This window comes from Pimephales promelas, chromosome 16 (genome assembly GCF_988280905.1).
Source record: "Pimephales promelas chromosome 16, fPimPro1.hap1.1, whole genome shotgun sequence".
NCBI classification, from domain to species: Eukaryota; Metazoa; Chordata; class Actinopteri; order Cypriniformes; family Leuciscidae; genus Pimephales; species Pimephales promelas.
This window is the reverse complement of record NC_142784.1, coordinates 10088382-10101134: the sequence shown is the minus strand read 5'-3', so window position 1 is coordinate 10101134 and position 12753 is coordinate 10088382. Positions and strand designations below refer to the sequence as shown.

The 12753-nt window shown below is 40.0% G+C and overlaps 1 protein-coding gene across 1 annotated transcript in view; it reads right to left on the bottom strand.

Moving 5' to 3' along the window:
- Nucleotides 1-12001, bottom strand: part of atp1b3b (ATPase Na+/K+ transporting subunit beta 3b) — a 34899-nt gene extending 22898 nt beyond the window's left edge. Inside the window, exon 1 of the mRNA XM_039660134.2 lies at nucleotides 11452-12001. Coding sequence (XP_039516068.1) covers nucleotides 11452-11557 — 106 coding nt within the window. The 5' untranslated portion in view covers nucleotides 11558-12001. The remainder of the gene's footprint in view (nucleotides 1-11451) is intronic.
- Between the last annotated feature and the right edge of the window lie 752 nt (nucleotides 12002-12753).

Sequence of the window (12753 nt, the reverse complement as noted above, 5' to 3'; positions counted from 1 at the left end):
TAACTCATCACGTTTACACTGTGACCTGTACATTTTTGCCTGGAGCTGAAGCTTTTCAGACCAGCTCAACAATAAAATTATTAATATAACCCTCCAATGCTTAGTTAAGGCCCTTTATGTGACTTCAAGATGATATATAATCTTTCTGTCTCCAAAAATCACCAATTGCCTCATGTAAAATGTATTTTACTGTGACATCTGCCATAGCGCCTGTCCCCGAATGTTGACTGTTTGTCCGAGTGAGTGGAGTGGCTTAGCCAGTCAATTGTAGACAGTGGACATCATGGACAGTCTGTCCAGTTTCCAGCTACACAGACAGATTGAGATGCACTGTGTGTTCTGACACATTTCCTTCATGGGCAGCATTAAGTTTTCCCAGCAATTTTATTGGACCATGACGGTTTAACGGTTTCGCTTCCCACGTGCATCAATGAGCCTTGGGCGCTCATGACCCTGACGGAGATTGTTCTTCCTTGCACCACTTTAGGGACCAACCACTACAGACCGGGAACCCCCTAAAAGACCTGTTGCTTCGGAGAGGCTCTGACCCATTCGTCTAGCCATCACTATTTGGCCCATTTCAAAGTCACTCAGATCTACTCGCTTGCCCATTTTTCCTGTTTCTGACACATCAAATTCAAGACTGACTCTTCACTTGCTGCTTCAAATATCCCACCCCTTGACAGGAGCCATTGTAACAATATAATCAATTTTATTCACCTGTCAGGGCTTTTAATGTTCTAGCAAATCAGCGTTTGTATCTGCATGGTCGTCACAGGAATTATAAGAAAGAGAATGAGATATGGAGAGAAGAGATGCCCAGAATGAATGAATGAGTCACAGTTAGATCCACAACGAAAGACAGGAGACAATAAAAGCCCACCACAAGACAAGTGTTTATCAGTGGCGTCTCATAGCTGTTGAGAAACCCAAGCCTCTGAAGAACCAGATACTCGTCCTCCTCCTGTGCCGAGGAATGCTGGGATAAAAATACTTCTTTGCAGCCGGCCGGGGGGGTGAGGGTGTGTGCCGTCACACCAGGGTGCAGACGGGTGGTGTCATGGGGGTAATTTAGGGTACCGTACTGAGACTGTGGCTCACAAAGTGAGCACCACCCAAAAGCGTCTGTTTTTCTGTAAGTGGACATGCTTGAGCTGCATTTTACACCATTAACTATGGCACGGGCCAATGGACACTTTAATCTGCACTGTAAGGACTGTAAAGACAACCTGGATTTAAAAACATTGCGGGACAGAAGAGCCTAGATGAGCTCTAGGATTGTATCATGAAGGATTACCACAGATTTCATTTAAACTCCTAAACAATAGGAAATGAATTAGAAATATGAAGATTAAAAAGTGTTATGTTACTGTAGCATTGAATACAATTGAGCTCTCAATTGATTAAAATATTAACTTGCATAATTTTGTCACTGTTACAAGTGTCATGAAACTCCCATTTTAGCAGTTTCTTGTAGGTTTAGGTTCTTGAACTGGGAGTGTAAAAGCCCTAAAATACTTACAGAGAAGTACTTTTTTTTCGCATGGGGGTAAAACGAATTCAGAAATACCCGAGGAGCGTTATACTGTTAAAATAACATCCTGACACCACCCAAACCAACACTGTGGCTTTTCTTATAAAAAGCAAAAAATTAAATAAGTGACAGCGGTGAGAAAACAGCAGTGAATCAAGCATCCGACCATTGCAATAGCTCAAAAATTCACCAATCCAGTGAAGTCACATCACATTTATTTATCTAGCACTTTATAGAAAAGATTTTCAGAAAGTTCACTTTGGTAAGCTATTTTGAACTCCCCAAACAAACTCATAACAAACATATTTTTGACCTGATTTTGTTTGAAATTACATCACACCAGTTCAGTCTTTGATTTTGCATGAAGTTTATCAGAGCCTTAAAGGGATAGTTCACCAAAAAAAAAAAAAAAAGTAACTTCTATCATTTTTCAGTTTTCATTTATCATTTTTCTATCATAATCATTATTTACTCACCCTCATGTCATTCCAAAAAGACCTTCATCTTCGGAACACAAATGGAGATATTTTTAATGAAATCCAAGAGCTTTCTGACGCCCCCATAGACAGCATTACAACAGCCACTTTCAAGGCCCAGAAAGGTAGTAAAGACATTGGTTCAACCTTAACGTTATGAAGTGATGGGAATACTTGTGCGCAAAACCCCCCCAAAAAATAATGACTTCATTGAACAATCTCTTCCACATCATTCTCCTCCACTGCTAACGTAGTGTAAACATCAGGAGAATGACGTGGAAGAGAAGAGATTTAAATCTTTAACTTTAAGGTTGAACCACTGTAGTCACATGGACTATTGCCATCTATGGAGGGCCAGAAATAGGGCTGGGTATTGTTAGGTATTTCACAATTCGACTCGATTTCAATTCTTGAGGCTTCGATTCGATTCGATTTCGATTCAATTCAATATTGACTTATTAGCTTCGAAATCGATTCAATAATAAGTAAATACACAAGTAATTAAGTGCCTGAGTATATTTTTTAAGTAATGTGCGCAGTTTTACCAATGTTAAAGAACAAATTGATGCATGTTTGTTTCCTGTCATGGTTTATTCAGCAGAATAAAAATGTACAATATTGTATGTGTTGAATTCAAACACAACTGTGACAAGCACTGTACAGAGCTTTAACAACACCTCTAAAGTACAAGTAACTAAGTAGTAGAAAGTATATTTCTTTCTTCCTATACATTCACGTTATAAAAGAAATGTAAACAGAAGCACAAAATGTGCATACTCAAAAAAGTGCAATATTATATTCTAATTATAATTTTGTAAACAATAACACTTAACAGCTGATCACACTTAACAGCAATTGCGAGTTATCAGGCCAATTCTAAGGGGGAAAAAATACTAACCTTTTTCCCTCTCAGAGGTTTAAATCTCATAGACTTTAAATCACGCATTTCTGACTTTATATCACGCAATTCTGACTTTATATCACGCAATTGTGACTTTATATCTCGCAATTCTGACATTATATCTTGCAATTCTGAGAAATAAAGTCAGAATTGCGAGAGGTAAACTCCCAATTGTGAGAAAAAAAAAAGTCAGAATTGTGAGATAAAAAGTCGCAATTACCTTTTTTATTTTCCATTCTGTGGCGGAAACAAGCTTCCATAGTTTCCGGCTTACAGTGGAATCCAAAATGAGCCCAAACGTCGGCTTTTAATGTTGGCGGTGCAGGCTTGAATCAGGCTTGAACGGAGTGCAGCTGCTGTCCGTCATCGCGCTGTTTTGCTAAGGGCTAAAGCGCGACTTGTACAACGCTGAACGCTCTCACTAGAGTGTAGCCCACAGCGCCGCCACTGGCCTGGATGGCTGAATCGATTCATAGGATTTGATGAATCGATATTGAATTGAGAAGCAAAAAATTGCAATGCATTGATGAATCGATATTTTTACCCGGCCCTAGCCAGAAAGCTCTCGGATTTAATCAAAAAGATCTTAATTTGTGTTACGAAAATGAAAGAAGGTGTTACGATTTGAAACTTCGAGGATGAGTAATAACAGTATTTATATTTTTGGATGAACTAAGCCTTTTAAAGCTGTGGAAAAGTGGGAATCCAGAGTTTGGGAAAAACAGTTTTTATGCAGACAAATGAATATTGAATTTAAAGGGATAGTTCTCCATTATATGACAGACATGAACGGTTTCACCTAAAAATATCAAAACTGAAAATACTGTGGAAACACAGACACCTACATCTTGGATGCTTTTGAGGTAAGCTAAAACAATTAAGCAAAAATTAATTTCAAAGTGAACTATCCCTTTAAACAGACTTTTTTTTTTTTTTCAAATGGTTCAAAGAAATCCGTTCTGTAAACCTATTTGACACATCAACTTCAGCAAATCTATCGCTGGGGATCAAGTGTACTCCTAAAAGTCCAAAAAATAAAATCTTTTAACAGAAAATTCCTTATAAAAAGTTGACTTTATCTTCCGTAACATGATAAAAAAAAAATATTAATAACTCAACCAGCACACTTGGGCATATCCAAATTTCCAACCAATCGAATGCTTGCAGAATAAGTATGTTGCTCCCCCAACTAGCAATAGCAATGGCTGAGGTGTAAATTTAAGGCTACCGTCTATCCAGTAAAGCAGCACTTTGATATATTCCAGCCCAGTTTCCTGTTTCAATAGGAAATACGTCTACCAGAAAGTAGGATAAACCGTGGTAAAACCATTTCACAGAAATTTCTCACACCACCCATCGTCAACTGGATTTCGGTGTGAAGCACGTTTCACTCCAGAGCGCGATCAACAGGGGTAAGCGAAACACAGCATGGCCAGCTTGGCTCAAGAGAAAAGTGGCACATCACCCAGTGATGGTGAGAGGAAGAGGCCCTGGAGAACAGCTGAGACTCCCAGTATGACTTCCTGCCAGAATCCCTCCTCCGGGCAAAACACAGACAGCTACACTCCCTCAGGCTAGTGCTAATTCAGTCACGTGATCATGGTAGTGGCATCAGATAGACTTTCCCTCTTCTCATTAGTAGCATTGAAAATGTATTGGCATAAAACAATCTGGGCGTGAAAGAGGAGTTTATTTTTCTGAAGTAAATGTACCACTACGTTGCTAATGTTGTCGATGGTTGCCAGGGTGTTGCTAGGTTTTTCTGGATGGTTGGTAGGTCATTCAGGCTAAAGTGTAAAACTTAAGCCGCGTTTCCACCGCAGCAACTTTGCCCAGGAACTAGGAACTTTGGGGTGGTACTCGGTGTGTTTACACCACAGGAACTAAGGTCTAAATGAAGTTCCGGGTAAAAATTTCCCCCCCCCAGAAAGTCCCTGCTGGCGAGGTGGTACTTTTTCAGAGTTCAGGAACTTTCAGGGTGGGACTTGTGTGCTGAACATGCTGATTGGTTCTCACCACGCTATTCTTTCTGCCCGATGGCGCGCGCTCGTCCCCATCCATCTCCAGGTCAATAGGTCCGCTGATAACAAACGTCTACTTTTAATATCTAGCATTACGAGCTTTCTGAATATGCTTTGAGTGCTTGTCTCTTTTCTGCCGTTTTGTTAATTATCTCGTTAGTAAACCAATCTCACACAAAAGCAGCACAGCTTGAATCTCCTCCATACAAAACTCAAAAGGAAGGAACAGTCGCAGTCGCACGAGGAACAGTCGCACGCAGTTCAACGTCACTACATCTTCCCGGCCCGGACTAGCCCGCGGTGTAAACGCAGTAAGCGGTATGGGGGGAAAAGTTCCTGTGAAAAAAGTTCCTGGGACAAATACTGTAGTTCCTGGTAATTGCGGTGGAAACGCGGCTTTTGAGGTTACAGGTTAGGAGTTTGTTCACATCCCTAATATTAAGTGTGAGCAACTGAAATGTGAAAGTGATTAAGACACTATAACATAATTGTCAAGTTGACATTGAATTGTCTTACTGCACATTTGAAGTGAACAATTTTAATCAATGACTTCTAAACAGTGTAGTAGTAAATAAGAGAAAGTGTAAAAATATTAGGGCTGTTGGAACAAATTCCGAATATAATTCGAATTTTTAAAAAAAAACAATATTATTCGAATGCTGAAGTTACTATTCGAATATTGCTTTTATATACATTTAAAAAATATATATCTATATATGCAATCTTTCTCGCGGCTTACACGCATTTGAAAATGAAATGCTTTTGTTTCGTCTAATGAACAATAAAGTTTTTGAATCGCAACACAATTGTGCACGTTATCCAAGCTGTTAGGCTATCATCAGGGTTTCCAATACAGACATCCGGGAAGATCCGCGAATCTCCCGCATATTGATAGCGTCTCCCTGATGCCCGCAAATTAGTTAAAATCTCCCGGAATCTAGAGCGAGAAATAACATACTGCGGCGCGTGCATGGCAGAGAGGGAGAGAACGAGACCTTGCGAGTGCCGCGCGAAAGTCAGTCCCGCGCGCTCTCTCTCCCTTTGCAGACTGATCTCACGAAATGGCTCAAAATGCGTATAGATAACATGCCACTTGACTTGAAAGTGCCGTGTATGTTGACGCAAATGTCTTGATCATGTTGCCCTTTGGAACACCGCTGCACAAATCAGTCCAACACAGCGCTGTCAATGTCGGAGAACCAGCTTTAAAAAAGTTATTAGCCAGCATGCAAGGAGCCTATCTAATAAGGTGAGCTAAGTTATTATTAGAATACAGCTGTATTTTCGAGGTATAACGGGTAGTTAATATCGATGGACACGCGTTTCTTCCGCTTTTGTATTGTAAATAAGAAAGCAATCTAAATATTTATTGTAGTAATGTTAGATGTCCATCTAGTGGGCAGAACGTGTAACAACCACAGGTTATAGTGGCTAGGGCTGGGCAAAAAAATCGATTTTTCGATTAATCGTTTTTTAAAATGTGGTCGATTCAAAATCGATTCTCAACGGCCACGAATCGATTTTTTTCCATATAAAGGGCTCGCGGACGCGGTGCTGCATCTTCTCGTCTCTCTGCACTAGGCAAGCGCTAAGCGCTGCAGCTGTCGATACACACACACGCGTTTAGGAGTCGGGACACGACGGAATATTCACTTGCACAATCGGGCCAGCATTGCATCGTGACCTATGATCGTAACTAACATTTATCATTCATTTGCTCAAGCAATGTTAAACCATCCCGTGCTCGCGCACTCTCAGATTTCTTTCTCTGCGTGCACAGCCTAAATCCGCCTCACAAACAGCTCGCCAGAAACAAAAGTTTTATCCCTGGATTATATCGCTTTAACAGTTAAAACACGCAACATTATGTCAAAACTCTGGTCTTGGTGAGTAACCTCGTAAAGACAGTCGGTAATGTCTTAAATTAGCATTAAACGCGTGTGACAGAAAGTTAACGAAACAGTATTGGATTCGCGCACTAGTTCTTAAAGTGAACGCAGCCATTTGTGTCAGTCATTAATTCTGTTGTCATAACAACAAAATATAGTATTAATTGTAAGCAATCAGAATTAATAGCCTTTGTATGGACTAAAAAAACTATCCAGTGTTATTTTACATTGGATTAATTTATTCAGTTTCTGTAGTATATCTGACATACCCAAAAAACTACCCCAAAATGTCTCTTAATTTTTGTCTTTATTCTATTGTATTTATTTGTGCTACTTTTTTCAATTTAATTCAAAGATTCAAACGTTCAACGTTCAAAACATTAAAAGCATCAGCCTTAGCATCCTCACAGCAAACACACATCTGAACTAATTCAATCAAATGTATTTGCCAGAATAAGAGCATAAAGTGCAATTGGAAATGACAAGAGCGCTTTTCATTTTTAGCGAACTATTCCTTTAACCTAATTCCTGAAGGGCTCATGAAATCACCATTTCCCCAATTTAAAATGTGAATGAAAAACCTGCGTTGTGCAGTTCCTCAATTACTACGTTGTGAACCTCAAGCCAAAAATGCTTGAACACACACACACTCAAGGCCATGTTAATGGGGCGAACAAGACCAGGACGTTTCATTGATGAAATGCAGAAAATAGGTCATTGTTGCGTTTGAAAGCCTCACTGCCACATGGTTGGTCTCCTGACGGAGAACAACGTTCCCTTTCATCAGTTTAAACCGTCTGTGGTAAACGTATCCTGAGATCCCACCAGCCCCACTCCAGGCTCATCCCACCGCATCGCCACACATCCCAGAAGCTGTGGACAGATTAGCATGATCGCTAACCCAAGCAAGGTCAACAGAAGATTGGGAAGCGTTAATCTGAGCTAATCCAAACGGACATGCATCAGGGTGCAGATGTCTCGCTGAGCCGGACCCATCCATTAACTCAATCCTGATCCTTTTATCTCTTCACCAACCATCATTCCATCACTCTCTGACTCCATCCTATCCCATGGGAAAAGTAAAAGCAGCCCAGGAATCAAAGCAGTCACTCTAATGTGTACATTTTTTTCAATTACTTAGTTGTGGACGGGTCGCTCTGGGACCCAAACACTTCAGAGATGCTCCAGCCGTTGGAGAAGTAAAACAAATACAAATGGTAGAATCATCATTTCATTTGGCATTTTTATGGGATGCACCCTCTCTCACGGACTCAATTAATAGACTACACTATATATGAAAAAAAAAAAAAAAGTTCTAACAGCTTTCAATTGTCTATTTGCCCTGCTCAACATTTTTATTTCATGCTACTTTTTAATTGACCCTTCGCTAAGCCACACCCAAAAACCGCCACTGGCCAATCATGGTTTAGCAACCGTAACTAGGCACGGGAGATCTGGCAAGCTTTCAGGCGAGGGAAACATGCCAAAGCGTTGTGTGTATGGATTGTGCAAATCTGATACCCGGTCTCCTCAAAGTTTGGATGGGGGAGTTATTTTTTTTTCTTTTCCAAAAACCTTAAAGGCAAGGGGAGAAATGATGGGCGTAATCAAGCAGTGTGAGACCCCATTCAACTAAATGAAGACAGGTTTAAAGGAGTAGTTCACTTTTAAAAAACTTTTGCTGATAATTTACTCACCCTCATGTCATCCAAGATGTCCATGTCTTTCTTTCTTCAGTCGAAAAGAACTGAAGGTTTTTGATGAAAACATTCCAGGATTTTCTCCATATAATGGACTTCATTGGGAATCAAACATTTCAAGATCCAAATGAGAGTTTCAGTGCAGCTTCAAAGGGCTTTAAACGACACCAGACGATGAATAATGTCTTATCACGCGAAACGATCTGTCATTTCAAAAATAAATGCTCTGTTCGTGACTCTCCTGTTCGAAGCAGTTTATCAAAATGAACAAATCGTTTTTCGTGTCATTTGGTTCATTCAACGAACGAAATGAAGGAGTTGACTCAGGAAAAGATTTGTTCATTTTGATAAACGACATTTTGATAAACGCGCATCACAGAACAGAGCAAGGCGAGCATTTGAGCTAATAAAACTTAAACTTTTTTTTTTTAAATGAGCGATTCGTTTCGCTAGATAAGACCCTTATTCATAGTCTGGAATCGTTTAAAGCCCTTTGAATAGTTTGCAGTTTGCACTGAAACTGTCTTTTAGATCTTGAACCGTTTGGTTCCCATTGAAGTCCATAATATGGAGAAAAATCCTGGAATCCATGTTTTCAAAAACCTTAATTTCTTTTCGCCTGAAGAAAGAAAGACATGGACATTATGGATGACATGGGGGTGAGTAGTTCACTTTTCAAATAACTATTGCTGATAAAGCTACTCGTGAACTGATTATCGCGTCCTTCTTGTTCATATAGCATCCAATAAACATGAATGAACATCAGAAGGAATGTTGTTTTAACGCGGAAAGACGTCAGTACAGATCAAATCCTTCAACGATAATCTAACTCTCCTGGGTCTGCTTTTTAGGTCAAAAATGTATGGCAGATTACAATTGGTCAGATTGCCTGTCAATCAAACTCCCTACGAAGGGTCAATTGACTCAATTCACAACCAAATTTTCAGAGAAAAACTAGATTAAATGTGCAAGGCATACAAATCGCATGTCAATTATAGCACTAAGTTATAGCACTGATCCAACATGTGAACTACAAGCTATCATTAACCCATCAACCACTCTAGAAACTGATCGGTCGAATGCTAACACAGGCAATTCTCATGAAACCGTGAACACAGGCCGAGACGAAAAAGCCCAGGTAAGCAGAATGACTAGGCATCATTATGTAAAGCAAATCCAAGCTCGATTAAAGCTGCCAGCAGTGATCCATGAATACATATCTGCATACCACGTCATATTCCTCAAGGCTGGAGATCATTTTCATTTGAATTATATTGATTTCTTTCCAAGAGGCCTATTGGTTCAGGAGCCTGCAGAGAGCCGGTTTGACCTTGAGAGGAAAGCAGGGAGGAATACGGGGAGGAGGGGCTGAACACGAGCTCATGCATCACATCAAGAAACACCCATCCCAGCGAAAGAGAGGTACTGCAGAGTTTAGCATCACGAACACAACAGGGCTGTTCGACTGACCGAGCCGCAGAACTACAAGGAAATAGTTTCATGCAATCTGGTTACTAAGCAACTGCGTATTTAAGAAATTGCTCCCCACCCCCACTGATAATAATGGACACTTTACAGCTTTGAGGGGAATATACATGCAAACTGCAAAGCCCTGATATACCTGAATATCTAAATCCTCTCAAATAAGAGAACAGAAAGCTGCTTCTCCTCCTCAACCTCCCTCTGTGAACCAATTGTGTCAAGGGATGTGGAAATTTCCTCTCAAGCAAAGGATGTGAACCACAGCAAAGGTAATTTACATATGGAATGAATGCGGATGCTACGTCACCACGGCCGTGGATGATTGACAGCTGTTCTAAGAGAATGCGCGCTCTGATACTCGCCGAATATCGCTGCGACTACTCGCAATATTTGTACACATTTCCATATGAAAGAACTTTTTTTTTCTTCGTGTGGGATGGTATTCCATTCCTAATGCGTTTGTGAGAGAGAAATTTCTCAAATTTAGCTAAACTATAAAACTAGAGGCGTTAAATTAACCCCTATGAGAAGCTTACTTGAGGCACAGTGAGTTCGGAACCGCAATTCGTCGAGTACGAATAACAGACGCGTAGCATATTAATTTTAGCCTACAAATTATTCTCTCAACGCATGATTTCACAGCTAATGTGACATGCAGGCCTACTGTAGTGTAGAGAGCGCAGTGATGACATTCAGTAAAGCTATTCATAGACCTCGAGCCTCAAGTGAAACAGCAGGATACAAACGCGGAGGAATATCTGCCATGCTGTTAAATTAAAAACCGATTAATCACGGAAATCCGCGATGTTTGACGATTCATCCCGTGATACGGGATCTCATCGGATTCATCCCGTCAATGAACCAATGTTTTGATTTAGCAAGTATTAAGTAAGTATGGTACTGCTTACTGCAGTATAATATATGTAGGCTTGGATTTAAAGCCACGTTTACTACTAAACGCCTTCTATAGCTATTTTAACAGGATCTGTTTTAGCTGACTTAAGGTTTCTATAAAGAGCAGTCGATTGCCAGCGCTTTTACACATGCATCTCGGGTTATGGCTCATGGATATGGTATGAACACTTTCAAATTGTGAGATTATGTGGTTTGAGATAGATGCATCTCAAGGAAATCTAATGCATGCTGAACTGTATGCTGACACACTGTAACGGACTGTAAGGCAGAGCACAGAGCCATACAGCTCAGTTCGCTGGGTTACAAACGCGTTTGGGAATCATTATCAATGCCACTGAGCTTTGCATTAATGGCAATTCAGTCAAGAACAGTGTATGTAGACGTTTAATGCACATTGTGCGTGGAATAATAGCTAACGTACCTCAACCAAAGGTAGAACATATTTTTGGTGTCTGAACATCCGTGCAATTGTGCAGGCGTGCAAATGATACTTGTGTGAACACACAAACACACACACAAAAAAGACGACTTACCCCAACTGCTCGCAGTGCGCCCGATGAATTCCCCCGTCCTTGGGTTGTAGATGAAATCTTTCCAACTCGACTGTTTGTCGTCAGGTTTCTCCTCTTTGTTGGCCATGTTGTGGACAGGATGAATAAACCAGTTTGAGAATGATAGATGATGATAAATCTAAAAAAACGTTGAATCGGGCTTGCCTCCTTCGCGTTGTGAAATAAAAGAGGTGTGCGGTGTTTCCACGCGGCTCGAGACTGCAGTGCGTCCGTCGCTCGCTCGAGCTCTTCACTGGCAGCGTTTGAACTGCGCTGTGACGCGCATGCGCGGTGGAGCCGCGCCGCATTTACAGAAGCCGCATGACAGCGCGTTCAACATCATTTGTACAACTTGGTTTATCGAAATGCCACGTAGTTAAAACACTGCGCTGCATAGAAAACGTACACTGAAACCTTTATAGGGAGCCCGGAGCTTGTTATTGCACTTTTTTTCCCCTCTGTGACTAATTCTCAGGTTGGGAATGAGTCCATTTTTGTTGTAGGTAACGTTATCTTGACTCGGCAAAAAGGTGTTGAGCATTTCCGCCGGGGTAAGTTGGTCAGTAACGTTAAATACCAATTTCTTAAAACATGAAAATAGGTCTATTTTGTCGTCCAGTTTATTTTAATGTTTTTCAGCTCAATTTAAAATTTAAAAGTAAAACTACATTAGTATGTTCCCTGATGGCACATCACAGAGACGTCTATTTGATGTGCGTGTTTACATCTGGAAGACATTTTACAATGACGTTTTTCTCATTGTTTTGTTTTTCATGCAATACAGGTTTGGAACAACACTAGGTTGAGTAAATGATGACAAAAAAAAACAACTTATTCTTATTTCTTTAAGATATTTCTCATATAATTAAAATCCATAATTCCATTTTTTACTAACAAAAAGCAATTTACCTAATAAACCTAATAAAATTTTAGATAAATCTGAATATTCGTTTCCATGACCTCTCCAGGTCTTGAAATCACACTTTTAAAATTACCTCATACAAAATATGCTGGCTGACCAAAATAAGGAGAACCCCGTTTTTTGTATTTTTATAAAAATTACAATTGTTAAGCAAATAAATTACAACTAGTAGCCTAGTGATTTCATATTACATCTTGATGTATAGATATATTGTTTAGCTTTTTTTTGTTGTCTTATTTTAATAATTTTCCACCATCTTCCTGCCCCCTACTGGGTCCTGGTCAACTGGTTAAAAATCACTGCTTTGTAATTTTTGTCAAATCTTACATCATCCTCTCTTCCTCTTACCACAAACTCATAAA